This window comes from Asterias rubens, chromosome 12 (assembly GCF_902459465.1).
Source record: "Asterias rubens chromosome 12, eAstRub1.3, whole genome shotgun sequence".
NCBI classification, from domain to species: Eukaryota; Metazoa; Echinodermata; class Asteroidea; order Forcipulatida; family Asteriidae; genus Asterias; species Asterias rubens.
Genome location: NC_047073.1, coordinates 6220783 through 6241615, shown reverse-complemented (window position 1 = coordinate 6241615; position 20833 = coordinate 6220783). Strand labels below are relative to the sequence as shown.

Sequence of the window (20833 nt, the reverse complement as noted above, 5' to 3'; positions counted from 1 at the left end):
ACTTAAAATCGTTCATTTGTTGGTACTGAACGTTTATGCTCCAGTGTGTAAAGATTTAGTCTGGTTTTCAAACAAACTACACCCTAATTTTTAGCAATAGCAGGCGGCGACTCGACGAGCACACGCACAACGCATACAAGAACTGACCGAAGAAGAACGATGAGTTGCTGAAAACACATCTGTATCAGGAAAATCGTTCCAGAAATTTCTGCACTTCGGTTTTAAAATGTTTAGATATTTGACGCATAACCCACTTTTACTGATGTCGTGAGTGGTTGATGGTGTACTAATTGAGAGATGAGTTTTTGCAGCCTATAGAAACAGTAAAATTAAATTTAACTTGAAAACAGCTGATTTGTTGTGAGTGTGTACTGTGCGGTGAAGCATAGGAGAAGTTGAATCTCCGAGAAGTCGATTTTACTGAACAAAATAGTGAGTGATAAACTTTAATATACTTTTGTTTGGTACATTTGTAATGTATGTGTTTATTGTACCTGATATTCACGTGTTTAATATTGAATTCAATTGTTAGTGTTATGCAACTGCTGAAATTGCTATTGTAAAGCCATTTTTGGACACTTTCGATTCGGTACGGAAACAAAAACAAAAGTTCACAGATTTACAAATAACTTCACTAACAGGGTTCACAGAAGGTAATGGTGAGTACTGAGAGACTTCTCTTGAAATATTATTCCATGAAATGCTTTACTTTTTGAGAAAACATTAAAACAATATAAATTCTCTATATCGAGAATTACGGATTTATTTTAAACACATGTCATGACACTACGAAATGTGCGGAAACAACTTACAAGGGTGGGTTTTCCCGTTATTTTCTCCCGACTCCGATGACTGATTGAACCTAAATTTTTACAGGTTTGTTATGTTATATAGAAGTTGTGATACACGAAGTGTGGGCTTTGGACAACACTGTTTACCGAAAGTGTCCAATGGCTTTAAAAACGAACAATAGAACAGTCATTTCACATTTCATTTTTTTTTTTTTTAATCGCAAATGCCATACATGCCATAATTTAGCAATAATGGACACAATTTGCTTTAAGTTTAACACTAACACTAACCATGCTAACAGTTGATTCTTGTGTCATGTTTTGGTAATGATGTACATTTAATAGAATGCACAGATGCAGGTACACTTTAAAGCTATGTCTGTGCCTCCGCGGACCACTTCCTTGGAGAGAATTTGTGACTGGTCCTCAGGTGTTTTAAATTTAAGTGGCATTTGGTTGTTGGTAATTGATTAAATTATTGAAAACAACTTGTTTTGTTGGCGTTTTAACTTTTGTTCTTGAGGAATCATGAACATAACTTCTTCCCATGTGGCAGGTGCAGTTTATTCTGGTACATCTTTTGTAGGGTGTCGTGGCCGAGCGGATAAGAGCACCGAACTCGAGCTCTGATGCTTCTGTTCAGCAGAGTGTGGGTTCGAACCCCGGTTGTAACACTTGTGTCCCTGAGCAAGACACTTAACTATAATTGCTTCTCTCCACCCAGGGGTAAATGGATACCTGTGAGGGTAGAGATGGTTCTTGTGATTGATTTAGACGCTATGATTTAATGTTGCACAGGCTGCATACTCCCCACCAGGGAGCTGAGATGGTTTAAGGAGTGAATTAAGGCCCAGTGACCAGGGGTAATAATGTGAAGCGCTTTGGGATGCCCTCCGGGTGTGAAAAGCACTATATAAAAACGGGTTTTTATTATTATTATTATTATTATTATTATTATTATTATTATTATCTGTACATAGAGCAAGGAACAGAAGGAGTTACAACTAGTCGTCTTCAAAGGTTCCATGTGTGTTACCGCGGGCGTATAACGACCAGCGCTAATCGGCAGAAACATCTGTGGCCGCATTTCCTAACGAGCGAAGTATAAAGAACTAGCTACCCAGTTACACTACAGAAAAATACACAGATTGCATTGCATTCAAGCGTCCTTGTCAACCAATGACATACGGCGAGGATAATTTTAGCTATGAATAACGACATTCCATTCACTTTAGCTTTGTTTTTCTGTATTAGGTAATAAGATCATCAGATCAAGAGACGTATTGTTCTTTCATCAAAGATCCAGAGATGTACAGTTTTGAGGGTGATTTCAAACGACGTCCTGTGGTGTCCCTAAGAGGAGCCAGTAAAAAGGTAATTAGGAGTTGGGCAGAACTTTTCAAAGTCCCTCCACTCTTTGCTAGATTCACTCATCATTGTAAAAGTATAAAAAACAAACTAATTTTGGAAAAGTTTCAGTATGGCGCCACCACTTTTTCATTCAAAATAATATAGTATCTAATTAACCTCATTGAGATATCCCTTTTTGTAAAAATGAGGGAAAAGGTGGTGGTGCCATACGGTAAGTTATCCCTTATTTTGTTTTTTAACCCCATTGATGTAACAAGAATTAAATTAAAGATGCATAACAAGTATTGTTGTAAAAGGCGTCTTGACCTCGGTGCCTCTTCAAAATTTCGCATAGACTTAAAGATTTTACAACGGAAATGTTCTTTTCATAATGAAAATGGCCTTGCTCACTCAAAAGATGAAATTCCAGGGCTGATTTGGTTATGAAATGAAAGAATGCAAAAATGTTAATGCACAGGTTGATGAGAAACTTTAGTTATAACTAATTTATTACCCACTTTGTTGCATTTATTTCTGATTTAGGAACCAACATCATCTCTCCTTCAGCGAAATCAAGATGAGAGAAAAAAGAGACAGGTAAGGAACATGTCTTGTCATAAGTGCCCTGTCTGAAGAGCAAGACTAAACTTCTTTTGCTTGGTCATGTTGGTGGCCAAGTTATCTGGACCCAACTTCATGAAGCCTGTAAGCAAACAAACTTGCTTAAAGGCATACAAAAAATGTTATGTTGGCGTAACCCGACCTACCCTAAAAATACGGCCGACTCTAGGTATTTTTATTTTTTCAAGGGAAGAAAACTAATGATTAAAATCTATTAAAGACATAACAATAAAATAAATGTCATCAAAAGTTTAAAAATATACTATTTGTTGTGTGTAGCCTTGTTTTCTTTTGTTATCGTATATACTACCGGCTTAAACAACTAGAAAACATGTCATTTTCGTTGTTTGGAGCAGGACAACAAAAAAAGCTTCACACTGTTCACAAATCTGCTGCAAGATCGATTCTAAATAAACACAAATATGATTCCCTCAGTCCTTATCTGGTCAACATACATTGTTTCCCTATCTTTCAAAGAATCATCTTCAAAAATATGATCCTGATGTATACAGTGTACCATAAACAAATTGGTGAATTTGACGTATAACAATAAACAAATTTGAAGAACACACTCATTAAATGATTTGGTTTTAATGCAGCCTGGTTGCTTGTGAAAACAAACCTCTTTTAAAATTTCTCAAATTTGTTGTGCAAAGTGCTGCATTTGTGTGCAGTATTAACAAGTGTGGATTTCACAAAGAGTAAAGACTAGTCTTATGTCGAGTTAGGCAAGTTACTCATCCTAACTTAGGACTAAGTTTTAGGACTAGTCCTAACTCTTTGTGAAATCAACCCCTGGACCAGCATACACTGTATTGAGGCAAGTCTACAAATACTGATCTCTATTTTCTTTTTGCAGGAAGAGAGAAATAAACAGCTGAGTGCAACCAGAATACAATCCTTCCTCCGTGGTTCGCTGTCAAGACAGAGACTGAAGGCCGAGCTAAGGAGGCAGTGGGATGTCCAGATGGGGCGGGTCCAAGGGGGGAGTGCTTCGACAGCCACTTCCCTAGATCCCGACACATTACTAGCACTGCAGAGTCATCTGGTCATGTTCTTCAACGAAAGTGTTGATTCACAGAGATTGGTAAGAATCTGAAAACTCAACACAAGATATTTGAATTGTTCCCACAGAAGTTGGCCAAAAATCCTATGTGTTTCTTTGATAATAATAAAAATAAAACCATTCTTGTATAGCGCACATCACCGTGAGGTCCCTCTGCGCTGTAGAAAGGAAACCAACAATTATTGTACAAAGTAAACAGATATGTTTTTAACTGGGTTTTGAATTGTTCTGATGTCTCAGCCTGTGGAAGACTGTTCCACAACTGAACTGCTGCATATTGGAAAGAGCGGGAACCGTACGACTTGGTTTTGACTGGAGGAGTCAGAAGGGATTTATGTGAAGATCGCAGATTTGTACTCCTGAGCTAAGCTTTGAATTTAAACTGGGGCAATACCATGGATACATTGATAAGTCAGAACCAGAACTTTAAAATCATTTCGAGCCAGTATTGGTAGCCAATGTCTACCTTGGTCTCTCTTTCCAGAGGAAATGAAAAATCACTTAATGGCTTTGTTATTTAATGTTGGTATGGTTTATGTATCTATTGTGGTATTGTTTATCTATCATTGGGAAGATGGCTTGTCACTTTTCATATAATTTGATCATATTTTATATCAAAAATTTATTTTCATGTAGATTAAAACTGGTAAGTTTAGTGCTGTTTTTGTTATGTTTTGGTGTTGAAGCTTTAAACTGTACATACTAGCTATAGTTTCTGTTAGTAAAGGAACATGGTTTTGCTTTTTAGTTTTGTTCCAACATTTGAGGTTACAAAAAAACAGTTAACGGCCTGACGTTCCAACCCTTACTGAGTATTTCTCATGAAGCCTTAAAGAAAGACTCATGCAATACTTTTACAAATGTGAAAATTTATACGATTTGTTCTTGATGTAATGTCTGTATGGTCACCCTTTCAGTCTCCAATCTTTATTTATGTGGAACCCTTTTTACTTCTCTTTTCAGACTGTTCTCTGTCAAGTGATATTAAAGCAGAAAAGTCTTTGTACAGAACTATTAAAAAATCACCGGTCGACATGGATTCATCAAATCAGAAGATTATTGCTGCTTTGCTGCAGGTATGTTATTTTGACTTGCAAAATTAGATTTGGATCAGTGTTGTACATCTTGAGACTGTTTTTGATTTGAGACCCAATTTGTTGAGATCTCGGCTGTTTCCAGGTCTTGAATTTTGAAGACTCAGTCTCGGTCTTGGTCTAAATCAAAAGCAGGGCCTGAATTTTACACTGGACCACAGGCCCGAGGTCATTAGTTTTGGTGTTGGACCAGTAAACTTTTGTCTGGACAATTATAGCGATCTAGTGTTTTTTAATTGAAAATTAATGAAGAAAAATACCTCGCTGTGTAACATCTTGAACAAAAAATAATATGTCAGCTGGAAGAAATCATTTTTTCTTTAAAGTTCACAGATTTACAAATAATTTACAGGGTTTACAGAAGGTAATGGTGAAAGACTTCTCATGAAATATTGTTCCATGAAATGCTTTACTTTTTGAGAAAACATTAAATCAATGTAAATATTCGTTAGCGAGAATTACAGATTTATTTTAAACACATGTCATGACACGGCGAAACGCGCGGAAACAAGAATGGGTTTTCCCATTATGTTCTCCCGACTCCGATGACCGATTGAGCCTAAATTTTCACAGGTTTGTTATTTTATATATAAGTTGTGATACACGAAGTGTGGGACTTGGAAAATACTGTTTACCGAAAGTGTATAATGGCTTTAAAAATCAGTAGTTAGAGTCAAATATTTTGATGATCTGAATAATCTCAGATTTTGTTTTACCATTTAGCAGTTTTTCATTGTAGTTTTTCTGTCACCAAAGACAAATACGCTTTTGAAGGTTGATAGAATGATTGTTTTTTTTTCTTTTTCAGAATGTTAAGGGGCAATTCATCGGTACCCATTGCTATGCCTTTGAGGATGCTTGAAGTGTTTACCGATGAGAGGGTATTTAGCCAATCAGAGAGCATCACAGAGACTGAGATAAGCCAAGCAGTGCGTGATATTCTTCTGTACCTTGTAAAGCAAGGTAAGTCTAAGGTTTCCCCAAGGCACCTTCTAAAAACTAGTCCATGCTAAAGCCTGTTTCATACTTCCTGCAAATGCGAATGGGATACAAACTTTTACCTCACAGGGCTCCTTTCGTAGCGAGTGTTGCGCACAGCTCAATTAATAGTTGCAAATTTAAGACGTTCAAATTCATATTCACATTCACAGGAAGTACGAGCCAGGCTTAAGTTGTAGAAAAGTGTACACATAATAGGTAAATTATTGAGGATAAGTTGTGGGTATGATTTTTGTCATAATAAGAGGTACTTTTTCCCGCATGTATGATGACTGACCCCCTATAAGATCATATTGCCCTTGGCAATGTTTACATCTTATGGTGTGCCTGATTCATTGCCCAAGGACACTCTTTTGTCTTATTGATTATACCAAAATCAATGAAAGTGCGCAACACCTGGGCCCTTTCTCAAACCACGGCTTGGGCTCCGGCTCAGGCTTAGGCTCCGCGTGCTGTGTACGCAGCTTGCATTTAACCTGCATTTTGGAGCAGCGCGTATTGCACGGATATCAGCACGCGGAGCCTGAGCCGGAGCCAAAGCAGTGGTTTGATAAAGGCCCCTGGTTTCCAGTCCATAAGAATCTCAAGATTTGTTTAGTCATCGTTTTAACAAATTTCCTGACCAGACTTGTAATACTTTCTGCTCAAACAATATCCATAGTATAATTGAACTTCTTGTGTAAATCTTGTTTTCAGTTGTAACAACCGAAAATAAGGACAATGTTCTTACATCCTGAACACTGCATTGTTTTACACTATTTCCTCCTGACTCACACAACAGATTAAGCAATTTTGTCAGCTGTGCTGCCAATCCTGTATAATAACTTTTCAAGACATTTTTCTCCAGGTTACTACAGATATCTCAGAGCTCTTATCGATGACCGCTTACCACCAGGGATGGAATATCCTAATATACCAACATTGGCTAAGACAGCCCTTGAACTAGTACTGAGACCAACCAGGCTGGTCAAGAGACTACAAGAACAGACGACAAGCAGGTAATGAGGTCAAAGGTCAAGTGGCTGTCTTTAAATCTAGCAAACTTGTTCTCAGACTTACTGTATTGTTCAGGTCGACTAGTGGTATCTTTCCTCGTCTTTCACTTCTGGGAACCTGGTTCGAATCACATCGGGGGCACTACGTGGGTTGGTTTATCAGTTGCTGCCTGTGACTGTGTGGGTTTTCCTACATTTAAAACTTAAAAATCCTTCCTTGTCTTCTTCATTGGTTATTTGCTAGTACATTTATTGAGTTCGCTTTTCTGAGAGTCCAGAATAAGTGCAATTTAGTATTGTTCGTTTACAAAACTGTTCAAAACAAGTTATAAAATAATTGAAACAAATTTTCTTTAGATATAATAGCATTACATGTAAAACCAAATTTGTCCGAAATAACTATTGGACAGAAACACTGTAATGATTTATTTGATGGGAAATTCTTTCAAATGTGAACTTCCCAAATTCTTTCTTTCACTTTTAGGAATATTGTCCTGTGCTCACTCTGCAAAGAACTCCTCTGTCTCCAATTCACCGAGCCAATCAACTCCTTCCTCCTGCCAGCCATCAGCCAATCCCCTTCTGCCTTTCCAGTAACCCAGCTGCTACAAGCCATTGTGTCCACCAATCAGAATACATGGCTGGATGTCAATCATCTGGGGGTGGAGCCAACACCATGGTTACTGTACTCAGTGATGACTCTAGTGAAACCACTTCTAGGTACAGAGATATTTTAAAACAATATTTAATCCAATGTTTTAACAGACTTTATCTTTTCCAATACAAATCGGTTCATTATTTTAATCTAAGCTTGGGCGATATCGATTTATTTTATTCACGATATATCGCCGACAATATATCGCGATATTCGATATAATCGCGATTAATGAAATTTGACATCATCAGTCTTAAAACTCCAAGTGAAAGTTGTAGAAGAGACAGTCCTAGCATAAGAGAGGTGTTCTAATGACCTATATTTCTGGTTTTACTCCAAACCTATGGGGTGCAAGATGTCTCAGCTAGCAAATACATCGCCATATTTAATCGATATATCGCGATATATCGCGATATATCGATATTTCGATTAAAACCAAATCCATCCGATATCAAAATCGTGTCCAAATTAATATCGCGATATTCGATAATATCGTGATATCGCCCAAGCTTATTTTAATCCTTTATGAGATAGTTAGAGGTGATACAAGGAGCTGTGGATTGAATAAACCTTTTTGTAGCCATCTGTAAAACCAGCCAGACTCTCCAATAGAGTGTATAAGTCTTACTTCTATTTTAAACATTTTTCGGGACTTGTGCTTTCCCAGGTTTATTGTTTGTGGCGCGTTGTGGCCTTTAACAACCTATAAAACCTAGGCAATCATTTTTAATGAAATGGCTCAAAGAATAAAAGGCTGGATGTCAATCATCTGGCGTTGAGCCAATGCCATGGTTACTGTACTCTTTGATGCCTTTAATCACACCAATTTTAGACATATTTAAACAATAACCAATAATTGATTTGTTTCTCATGCAATTTATCTTGTTGCTATAGCAACTCTTCATAATGATGACATCCTGCGATACCTTCACCTCATCAAGCTGATATTTCCCATGCTGCCGGGGACCAGTGATCGCCGTTTCCATGGCAACGACGACGACTCGGACTCTGAAGATGATATGGACGTAATGGAAAATCAAGTAAAGTCACCTTTGTTTTACTTCTTGTTCTTTAATTAAAAAATTAATGAATTTTGGGTTGATCAAAGATAAATTTACTAATGCCGGATTTAAACCTGTGACCTTCCGGATTAATGTTGCGACACTCTACCAACTGAGCCATCTAGTCCTCATGTTGGCGGTGTCCCTACTTTTTCATCTTTGTTTAGAGGTGCCTGTCAGTAGCTATTTAACTTATAACTGCATATAACTGTTAACAGAAACGCAGGACAATTTTCCCCCATGGAAGAAGTTTTATTTTAATATATACTCTTCATTACTAATAAACTTTTACAGCAGGAAAAATGCCCACAGGGTTTAACAGGCTTCTCCCAAAATTATTTTATTCAAAAATTTTCAAAAACTACAGCCACAGCAAGTAGTATTTTAAAGGAAAGCTTTCTACCATCATTACCTTTAAACCGTTTAAGTTTAATGTAAATTTATGGACATTTGTGAAATATATCTTACAAAAAGTACCCAAACCCTTTAATTATATGTGGCCTTGGATTCTTCTAATCGGTCTTAGGTCGAGGGAGCCTCGTCTCTGTTTGAGATTCGAGATCACTGTCTTCAGACCCTGAACTCAGCTGACCATGTCAACTGGCTTCTGACTGCCGTCTCTAAGAGTGATGTCTCTGTCCTAACAGCATTGTGTAGCATCTGTCATACACTCATGGTGGAACATAAGCTTCATGTGCCAAGAACAAAGTAAGACGTTTTATGTCTGATTTTAGTGTAACTGTAATTTCACAGAGGCCATGGCCTCGGTTGCCCTGATCTTGTCCTTGGTGCCCCTTCACAAGTTTCCCAAAGACTTTAAGATTTTCCAATGAAAGTTCCCTTTTCAAAATGAAAATGGCCTCTCACAGATGAAATTCCAGGCCCGTAGTGAAGCATGCACTGTTGGTGCATGTAAGTGTGTCATTACATATAATGCACCAATTTTACACAGTGTGGCAATTATCAGAAAATATACAATGTGTTGAGCTTGTTATTTTTTAGGTTTTACGCAAATTGTCGGGTACGATTGCATCTCACTAGCATGCTTAATACAGGAGTTATTCTCAAAGCACAGAATTGTGCACACTTGGTTGGAACTACAAATATTGCTGCCTGCACACAAATGTTTCTAGCCACTACTTTGCTTGGCACAGAAAATTTTAAACATTCAATTCTTTTTCTGATTCTAGTTGTTAATAATTTTTAGGTGATTTCCAATTAAAATTGTTATGTTAAGTATAACATTTTGTCTCAGTTCTTCGGCCTACCAATGTATAGATTATTGATACATGTACATTTGGTTTATTGTTCTTTCTTTTATCCAGATTGCTGTATTTATTAGCATTTAATGAGCGGTTTTTGAGGCATCTTTGGGAGGCGATCAAGTCAGTTTCTACACCGGCTGTTACAGGGTGAATATAAACTCACTATCACTGTTTTCTCTTCGCCTCTTTCAAACAGCTACTTAAAGATGCTCAAAAATTAATGATGGTTAGCAACCAATTACAGAATTTTATTTAAAACTGAAAATTTGCTTAGTGGAAATAAGATGGTATGGGTGAAAATAATGTAAGGTATTATTTCGCCCGTCCCCCCACTTTTCAGTAGCGATCGAAGCCCTTGCCTGTTTTTATGAGGGCTTTTGATCATGTCTTAAACCACAGCTTAGTTATCAACATTCACTAAATCTGAAAAGATACCAACTATTCTGTCCATGATTTTCTTGAAGGTCTCAGACTCCATTGATTCAGATGTTATCCAGCGGCTTCCCTCTGACATCCACAGACAGTGATCGTATCATCCCTCTATTATCTGTCTTCTGCTCTCTGTTTGGACATTTACTCCTGTCTCTCCATGATGCAGAGTTCCATGGTGATACAAGAGGTAAGGTTAAGGAACCTGAGAGGCATTCTACAGTAACTTCTATCAATAGACCCTTCACATGAAATATGTAATTTGAACATAGTGCGTGCGAACTAATATTTTGTTTGGTAAAATGAGGGACCATTGGGCTGCTTTGTATGTGGCTGATGGCTGTGTGACGCAGACGTTATTGTGCACCAAAAGGGTCTGTGCGCATACGTGAATATATTTAGCATATTTCATGGGAAGGGTCTATTGCAGGGCCTGAAATTAACAATGGACTGCAGGCTTGAAGCCAGTGTTTTAACTTGGGCTAGTAAACTTGCTATCGTAAACTTGCTATCGTAAGTGTAGCGGTCTTGTGATTTTAAATAGTAACACCTCACTGCATTATTAATTTAAACTGATTTCTGGTTTCTTACATATGTTTGCTTAGCATGAAATTTTTAAGCAAAATTTCCTGCTTAAATGAAATTGAGCCCAATTTCAAAAAGCTGTTTAGCAGAAAATACTGCTTGGCAACTTTCTTTGCAAAGCAAAAACTGAGTAGGGCACCAGTCACAATAATGGAAAAATAAATGTAATTTTGGCTGGTTAACTTTTAAGCAATAAGAAGAAACTAGAAATAAATAGTAAACTTGCAGGTACAACCATGTGTAAATCTCTTAGGGTGAGTGTTGGCTTTGAAAAGAGCTGGTTGGGTCCGACGTTTCGACCAGTATACTCTGCTCTTCTTCAAGAGAATTGAAGAAGAGCAGAGTATACTGTTCGAGACCCAACCGGCTCTTTTCAGAGCCAACACTCGCCCTAAGTGGTTCTTCTTATCTCTCCACACCATGGAAAGCTTCTAACAATACTTATTTTTTAAGCAATACTTTTTTGTGCTTAGCAAGTTGTTTGTGCTTAATACAGGCTTTATGAAATTTTGTCCTCGTCTATTATGCTTTGTCTTTCTTTCCTTCAACCCATTTGACCCATCAGGTGATGCTCATCACAGCCTGATGCCCTTTAGACTGGATGAACTAATACACATGAGTCTTTCATTACGTAATGCTTGTCTTGGAATGATTGAGTGCGCCCATCCTGAGACTAGACCCACTGTCACCAAGGACTACACCAGAGCGATGGCTAGCGTTGGTGTCTCGGCCCATGGTAGATCCTCTGATGTGGCTTCTACATGGATGCATGTTTTTAAGGTAAATTCCTTAGGATATTTAAAAACTTGTCTTCTGGATCTGTTTTACATATATTCATTAAATGGTTAAAAAAAAAAATCCACTTTTTGTGCCTGCGATCAATCACTTGAACATACCAACAACCAATTAGCCCTATATTTATTTTGTGACTGTGTGGTTGCTGGTCGTCCATGCACATCACCACTTTTTAAAGCAGCAATATGAAATTGGGCCAAGTTATAGTTATTGAAAGATGTGATTCAAAGATTGGGGGCGAATTTCAAATCTTTGTCTTTGTTTTTTTGTTTTTCAGGTTACAGCCCAGCTTGTGAAACAGCTTCATGATCGAGATACAAGAAAGCCCTTCTGTCCACCAAACCACTGGCTCGCTTCACACGTCAATGTTTTTACTGATAACAGGGTAAGTTATTCAGAAACTGAAATCCTATGTAGATATCTCATGCAACTACTATGTACTTTTATTATTGTGCTCGAATCAAATAATAGGTACTGCTAGCTTAAACACCTTTGACCTTTCCTTCATTTCACATGGAGATTCGCAGTCAAATCCTACGTAGATTTGTATACGCAGGCTGCTGCATGCAGACAACTGAACGTGCAGCTGCCAAACATCACATCGGACTAATCAAAACACAGATGTGCTTCAACACTGCACATTTATCCAATGAAATTATTGTATCCAATAAAATCACTGGTTCTGTAAAACCAATACCTGTCTTTATCCTTGCGGATGAGTTGGTCTTTGAAAAGCGTTTGTAACTGTTTGGTATAAAATTGATATGGTTAGAAAGATGTTGTAAAAGTAGAATACAATGATCTACACAAATATGCCTCGAAATTGCTTGGTTTTCTTTTTACCTCGTCAACTAACACGGTCGGCCATTTATGGGAGTCAATTTTTTTACTCCCATAAATGGCCGACCCTGTTAGTTTGCGACGTTAAATTAAAACTGTGCAGTTTTGAGTGATACTTGTGTGGATCATTGTATTCTACTTTTACAACATCTTTCTAACCATATCAATTTTATAACAAACAGTTACAAACGCTTTTTATAGACCAACTCATCCGATCCAAGGCAACGTGTTCCTTTAATCCCTAATAGGGCCATCTTGTGGCCTCGCTGTACATGCAGTTAAATTAAAAAAAATTATGTATATTTTTTGGGGTAAATTTTTGTATTTTGTTTTTTTAACATATCTTCAGATGAAAGGTTCAGGAGGTCACTTCCATCCAGCATTCCGGCCACGGCGGCTTCACTTCATGCGGTCAAGTATGGCCGTTGAAGAAGGCCCACTCCCAATGTCCACCCTTGAGACCCGGAAGATGACAATCCTGGCCGAAATGCCCTTTGTAGTCCCATTTGAAGACAGAGTTAAGGTAAGAATCAAATTTGATTTAATCAGCTTTAAATATTTATCTTTTTCAACCATTTTGATATTCAGAAGAAAAAGAAAAGTATTTTCAAATCCCATGAGAAATAGATTCTTAACTATGTAACAAGGTGAGGTGATATTACTCAAAACACAAGACCATCATACTTATCCTGTCAAAGTTTACTGGCCCTGACACTAAAATCACAGGACTCGGGCCTGCGATCCAGTGTAAAACTTGAGCCCTACCTGCATTCTAGAAGAGAGATGACTTTAACCACTAGACCCCTTAGCTCCACTGGTGATAAAGGCCAGTCTTGATGACATAATTACAAAATACTGCCAATGAATTGTTATTTTGCTCATTTTATAACAACAACTCAGTCATAAATGTCATAATTATACACATTTGTTTATTTTGATTAGATTTTCCGGGATTGGATTCATAGAGACAAGGACGAGAACCAGGGTGAGTTTGCTGGATTCATTGCCGGTAGAACGATAGACATCAATATCAGGAGGAACTACATCTATGAAGATGCCTACGATCGCCTTAGACCAGAAAATGGTAAGAGACATTTCTTCAGCCTCAATAGTGACTTTAGTCAAATTAAATAATAATTAAGGCATTATTTATGATTTAATTTGCTCTAAAATTAAATTTTGACAGTAATAATAGAGTTTTGTAAAATATGCCTTTCAATAAAAGCTTTCTGTTGTGTGAGATTGTGTGCTTAATGCATGAGTGGTCCAACAAATTGGTCACCAGCATTTGTTTATGCCATTAGAATCTGCTAACTAGAACGTTCAACCTCCTTTTTTGTTCTTCGAGAACAAGGTGATGACTTTTCAGATACCTATAAAATCCAGGCACCAGGGGTAGGATTTTACACTTGACCACTGGCCCAAGGATGGTGATTTCGGTGTTGGGCATGTAAGCTCAAGACTGGACAAGTCCGGTGGTTTCGGTTTTTTCAATTCAACATTTTTGTCTCAAAAAAATGATTTTCAAATGTTGATTTTGAGTCTCAGAGATATCTTTCAATCTGGCCGAGTTTCGCCGCTAAAACAGAAGAGATAAATGTTCTCAAGGTGGTTTGTTTAAATGAAGCGGTTAAGATGATAAAATTGTGTTGTTTTCCTTTCAGTGCTAGTCTCTTTTCATTTTGATTCTGGTCATGTAAATAAACTCCCTGTCCAGTAAAGATTCTGAGCCACAAGGATTTTTCCCTCAAATTTGAGACCTGGTCAGTATTCAGTGACAAAATCATTTGTAACGAGTAAGCTTTGTGGTTAAAAAATCAATCTAACTTGACACCCTTTTCCTCATTTGTTGCAATTTTGCAGAACCCAATCTCAGGAAGAAGCTGCGAGTCATCATGAGAAATGTCCAGGGTCTTGAAGAGGCGGGAATCGATGGAGGAGGATTGACTCGCGAGTTTCTCTCTCAGCTCCTTAAGTCTTCCTTTGATCCAAACCGAGGTTTCTTCAAGTCTTCTGCTGATGAGCTTCTGTATCCGAACCCACAGGCTTCACAGCTGGTGCCAGACTACCAGAAACATTACTACTTCTTTGGGAGAATGCTGGGCAAGGTAATTTGGGGGCTTTTATTGAATAGGCTTGTGATCTCACAAGTTTTTTCCAGATTTCATTTTTTCTCCAAACCTTCATGAGCCTTCAAAATTTCTTGAAAGAAGTCAAGAAGTCACCAATGAGGTAGAAATAAACAACTGACATTTTGTCCAAACCTGTAGTTTTGTATTTCTGGTGATGTACAGAATCTGTAAACCTCCTGAATGTAACATCTGGGAGGGAGATTGCCGTTCTAAAATGAGAAGGAAATTAGGCATGCAAGCAGTTTTACAGGAATGTTCACTCTCAGCTGCAAACTTTCCTGATTCTGCAGAAATTTCCCTGAATATAAATTAATATATTTGTGTTCTGATGAACAAATGTAATACATGTACCTCCCTGATTATGGAAACCTTTTCCATATTATGCTGAATGTAATTTAAATGATCTCGCCGATTGTTGTTTAAAACCTCACTGATTGCAAGATGCAGATGTTGGTAACTCTGCGACAGTCACCCTTTAACATAGGAAGTTGTATATTTCAACTAGGGTCTTAGAGCTGCTTAAGCAGAAAAGGTGCTTACAAAGTTTCTGCTTAGAAAACTTAAGCAGGATACCAGTCACAGATTGTACATGTGACATGCTATGTTGTTTTACCCATGTACACCAATGTGTGTTAGCACTGTATACTGAGTAATTTCCAGAGCTTTGTGAAAAAATCACAGGCACATTACTTGGGCAGGATTCAAACCCAGGACCTTTGCTGTGGTTAGCTCATAGAGCTATATATATTAACTAGAGCGCTAACTTGCTCTGCGTTTTGAAGCAACCCCGAGCGCAGACATGTTTGATGTGTTGCGTGACTACGGAACGATTTTAATTTTAAGAGAACACACATTGCCGCGATTTTTTTACACTCGGCGTGTGTGCTTACGTACGCGACTGCCCTTTCGCGTACGTCCGCGCTACAAAAACCGTAAGTTCGACTTGATTGACATACTAAAAAAAAAAAAAAGTATACGCACCTTTAAAACATGACGCTCATGATGCTCGCAGTTTGTACGCTCATCAGCAGATTGTGCGTTCACATTTGCTGCATTTTTTGGTTCGATGACATATGGAAAAGAACAAACGCACTATCATGCAAATAGCCACACAATTGCCGTACAAAAATTCAAGCTTTTGTATTGGTTTGGACATAAACATGGATGCGCCCACACGGCTTCAAAACCTTAGTGCGTGTATAATGGGGTGTTAGCGCTCTAGTCAATATATATAGCTCTATGGGTTAGCTACTATTTGTGCTTAGCAGCTCTATGAAATTGAGCCCAGGCTGTAAACTCCCCATCAAGTATTGTAAACAGAAACATTGGAACTGCTTTTGATTTTGTATTTTGTCTACCTTCCTTCTTTCAAATATCAGGTACTGTATGAGAATCTATTAGTGGAGCTTCCCTTTGCCAGTTTCTTCTTGACTAAGCTGCTGAGCAAACACGCTGATGTGGACATCCACCATCTTGCCTCTCTGGATCCGGAGATGTACAAGTAGGTTCAGTTTAGTCATTGCTCCACACTATCTTTAAAGGGTTTGGGTACTTTTTATACAACACAAAACACCCTGTCCACAGATTAGACTTACCCGGCTTGAAGACAATTATGATGGTAGAACGCTTCCTTTAAAATATTACTTGCACCCTTAGGGTGGACAAATTCTAAACCTATTAGAAGCGACAGGGGCCAGAGTGTCGGCCTACATTAACAAATGATACAAATTAACAAATATACAAAATGATTGGTTTGAAATCCAAAATCAAAAATATACAGAAAAACATTAAAAATCGCACACAAGTTGGAAAGGGCCCTCGTGGCTTCGCCACCCGCGTGTGTGGTCTCTTGTTCAAGTCACTTGGGATCATGGCTCGGCAAACCAAGAAGAAGGTCTTTACTAAAGGCTAGGTGTTTGACAGAGTGAGGATGTTCATGTACAAAACCAATAGGGACGGGCTTAAAAAAAGAGTCCAAACTTCTCATAAGAGCAAATACTTACATGGCTGTCCCCCAACATATTGTTTCCTTGTTTGATTACTTATTAACTTCCCAACACAGGAATCTTCTGTTCTTGAAGGACTACACAGGAGACATTACCGAGCTTGGACTGAACTTTACTGTTGTCGATAATGACCTTGGGGAGATGCGCGTGTATGAGTTAAAGACTGGAGGTCATGATATCCCAGTAACTGCAAGCAATCGTATTGAGTACATTCACCTGATGGCTGACTACAGACTCAATAAACAGGTAAGGGGGGGGGGGCAGTCTAAGCGCACGCACTGGACTCAAGCTTTGTTGTATCTGATCAGCAGAGTGTGGGTTCGAGTCCTGGTCTTGACACGTATGTCTTCATGCAGGACATTTTGACCATTAATGCCACATCCTTCGGATGGGACGTAAAGCTGTTGGTCCCTTGTGTTCTTAAATGCTTGTAAAAGAACCCAGGATACTTTAAGTATCATTAAGTGAAGGGGTCCGCCCAGTGTTTCAGGCAGTGGCTGTTGAGTGCACCTTGTAGGGTGCTACTTAAATTGGTCTTATAATTCATAAAAACTTTAAAACCTATTAAAAAGTTTCTCTCTTAATTCAAGCACCTTAGCACCTTATTGGTGGATACTTAATGGCAGTGGAAACTATTGGTAATTACTCAAAATAATTATTAGCATTACACCTTACTTGGTAACGAGTTATAGGGAGAGGTTGATAGTATAAAACATTGTGAGAAACGGCTCCCTCTGAAGTGATGTAGTTTTCGAGAAAGAAGTAATTTTCCATGAATTTGATTTCGAGACCTCAGGTTTAGAATTAGAGGTCTCGAAATCAAGCATCTGAAAGCACACAACTTCGTGTGACAAGGGTGTTTTTTCTTTCATTATTTTCTCGCAACTTCGATGACCAATTGAGCTCAAATTTCCACAGGTTTGTTATTTTATGCATATGTTGAAATACACCAAGTGAGAAGACTGGTCTTTGTCAATTACCAATAGTGTCCAGTGTCTTTAAATTATAAAAGACTGCATTATTATTAATACCTTCCTTGAAACTCGCCGAACCTCAAAATTTGATTCTTTGTTTTCTGTCTTTAGATGCGTCCCCACATTCTAGCATTCCGTCAGGGTTTAGCCAACGTGATTGATGCCGAGTGGCTGCAGATGTTTGATCATCAAGAATTACAGGTGCTGATCTCTGGAGCCTCGGTTCCCATCGACGTGGACGATCTCAAAAGAAATACAAATTACTCAGGTATGTCAGAGGCACACTGTCATTAAACCCAAGATTCTACTAGCCCCTTGATGTAGATAGAGTTTGGTTTCAAATCTTCTCATAGAAATTTGGAAGCCAATAACAAGACTGAAAAGGAGCTAAAACTATTCTGGAGCTAAAACTGACAACTAAACTGAAACCTATTAGGAGTGGGTGAGGATTCAGTGTGTCCTCACCAGAACCACCACTACTCAAGAGAGATTGACACATGGTGCTACCACATGACTGTATGCTTTGTTTTTGAAATGGCACTCTATGAGGAAATTGTAAATTTATTCTTAAGCATTTGAAGGACAACAAGGCATTATCCTTTGGCCTCTGTTGCCTCTGTGAAGTATCAGGCCTGCTACCGCCAAAGTTCACCTACTTGTTCTCCCACCACGCAAAGTTTTAAATCCTACTTATTGTTGTTTTAATAATTCCTCTAGGTGGCTACACGGTTGATCATCCTCTGATTGAGAACTTCTGGAAGGTTGTTGATGCCATGGATGACAACCAGAAGCGAGGTCTACTCAAGTTTGTCACAAGCTGTTCTCGACCTCCACTCCTTGGCTTTAAGGTAAGGATGCAATTCTTCTGATGGGTAGAATGGAGCCCAAATCATGAAACTATAGATGGATTGCAAACGACGCCATTGACCACCATCTTTGATGAAATGTGCGCGCATGAAAGGCTATCATTGGCTGCACTTTTCCATTGTTTATAATCAAATATGGCGGTTGATGACACCATGTGTAATCCATCTATTCAATGCAATGATGTAAGTACACATTGCTGGACAAATGTATCTGCTGAGCAAAAGGTTTGAAATAGTCACATGCTGTGTGAGTACCACAAATATTTCACCATTTTCACCACCACGGCTTTGGCTTAAGTTCCAGCTTAGGCTCCGTTAGTATTTTAACAAAAGTAACATTTCGGTCTGGGACTTGAAACCAGGCGGACACTTCCTGAGCCAGAACTGAAGCCTAAGCAGTGGGTTTCGAGATTTGGCCTATGTACATTCAATGTTGGGAAGCCATCTTGTATAGAACAAACCCATGTCACCAAATGGACTAAAAATTAAAAAATAGTCTGGTGATGTGTATTCATTTAGTTTAAGTGAACAGGGAACATGACCAAGATGGCTGCAATAATACTATAAGGGTGTTTGGTCATTGCGTATTCAAATGTAAACATTTTTTGGTTTTTTGGGGGTAAATTTTAGGAATTGTATCCACCCTTCTGCATCCAGTACGGGGGAAGCGATGAGGAACGTCTTCCATCGGCAAGCACTTGTATGAATCTTCTGAAATTGCCTGAATTTAAAGATGACAGCACTCTGAAGACCAAACTATTGTACGCTATTGACTCAGAAGCAGGATTTGAGCTCAGCTAGTTGTTGGAATTTTTTAATTCCACAGCGTTCTACGTACCTTACTGCTTTATGCAATAAAAGAGTGAAAGCAAACACTGTTCACACAGGTATTTTATTCTCGATATAAGCAGAGCCAGTTGTGAGAATGCCTAAACCACAACAATCTGCTGGAGGTTAAAACTCTGCAGACCAAACTGTTCTGCAACAACGATTCTGGAGTAGGGTTTCAGATGAAGCTGTTACCAGCATTTGGAGGCCTTTGCTGCTCTGCATTCGGCAAACCAAACTTGTTTAACATTGACCATGGAGGTTGAAACTCTGCAGACCAAACTGTTCTGCAACAACGATTCTAGAGGAGGGTTTCAGATGAAGCTGTTACCAGCATTTGGAGACCTTTGCTGCTCTGCATTCTGCAAACCAAACTTGTTTAACCTTGACGTTGGAGGTTGAAACTCTGCAGACTAAACTGTTCTGCAATAACGATTCTAGAGGAGGGTTTCAGATGAGCCTGTTAACAGCATTTGGAGGCCTTTGCTGCTCTGCATTCGGCAAACCAAACCTGTTTAAAGGCAGTAGACACTATTGGTAATTACTCAAAACAATTATTAGCATAAAACCTTATTTGGTAAGGAATAATGGGAAGAGTTTGATAGTTTTAACCTTGTGAGAAACAGCTCCCTTTGAAGTGACAGAGTTTTCGAGAAAGAAGTAATTTTCTACGAATTTGATTTCGAGACCTCAGATTTAGAATTTTAGGTCTCAAAATCAAGCATCTGAAAGCACACAACTTCGTGTGACAAGGGTGTTTTTTCTTTCATAGTTATCTGGCAACTTCGACGACCAATTGAGCTCAAATTTTCACAGGTTTGTTATTTAATGCATATGTTGAGATACACCAAGTGAAAAGACTGGTCTTTGACAATTACCAATAGTGTACAGTGTCTTTAACACCTGCTAAGGAGGTTGCAACTCTGCAGACCAAACTGCTCTTCACCAATAACTCTGGAGGTTGAAGCTCAGCAGACAAAACTGCTCTGTCCAATCGACTATGGAGGTTGAAACTGCTCTGCAACATCAACTCTGGAGAGGAAAATTCTGCAGACTAAACTAATAACATCAATAACTTTTGAGCAAAAAAGTACTGGAAACTGCAGACCAAACTGCTCTGCAAATGTAACTCTGAAGTCTGATTTGTTGGCCCAAATTCCTGAAGCAAAACACTCTAGAGCCTTGTTGAGTTTTGAGAATTCTGATGCTCAGGCACATTGTACAAAGTCACTGTTTGCCAACCATAAAGCACTTAAATATTTTCAGTTCCTCCCACCATTACAAACAGACCATTTGGCTTGGGTTATACTGAATTCAGTGTTCAAGCAATAGGATTTGTCTCAGTGTATGGTATGAACAACCTTGTATGGTTTTGAAAACCTTACAATTCTTGAATTCTTCAAATTAACAGTATACAAAAAGTATTTATTGATTGATTGATTTGTTGATTGGTTCATTGATTAATTGATTGAGTCACTGAC

At 38.4% G+C, this 20833-nt stretch overlaps 1 protein-coding gene across 2 annotated transcripts; it reads left to right on the top strand.

Annotated features, from left to right (window-relative positions):
• Positions 1–142: 142 nt before the first annotated feature.
• On the top strand, positions 143–20013 carry LOC117297631 (ubiquitin-protein ligase E3C-like). 2 transcript variants are annotated; one of them, XM_033780766.1, is made up of 22 exons: positions 143–432; positions 2046–2165; positions 2685–2738; positions 3622–3849; positions 4792–4904; positions 5731–5885; positions 6769–6919; positions 7401–7636; positions 8466–8611; positions 9159–9340; positions 9958–10044; positions 10362–10516; positions 11477–11691; positions 11984–12091; positions 12896–13069; positions 13489–13630; positions 14410–14654; positions 16058–16179; positions 16741–16930; positions 17770–17926; positions 18376–18506; positions 19155–20013. In XM_033780766.1, exons 2-22 carry the CDS (start codon positions 2100–2102, stop codon positions 19323–19325), a joined length of 3228 nt encoding a protein of 1075 aa, XP_033636657.1. In that variant the 5' UTR covers positions 143–432; positions 2046–2099; the 3' UTR covers positions 19326–20013. The 2 variants fall into 2 exon arrangements, with proteins under 2 accessions (XP_033636657.1, XP_033636659.1); XM_033780768.1 differs by having other exon boundaries at positions 2027–2165.
• Positions 20014–20833: the final 820 nt, after the last annotated feature.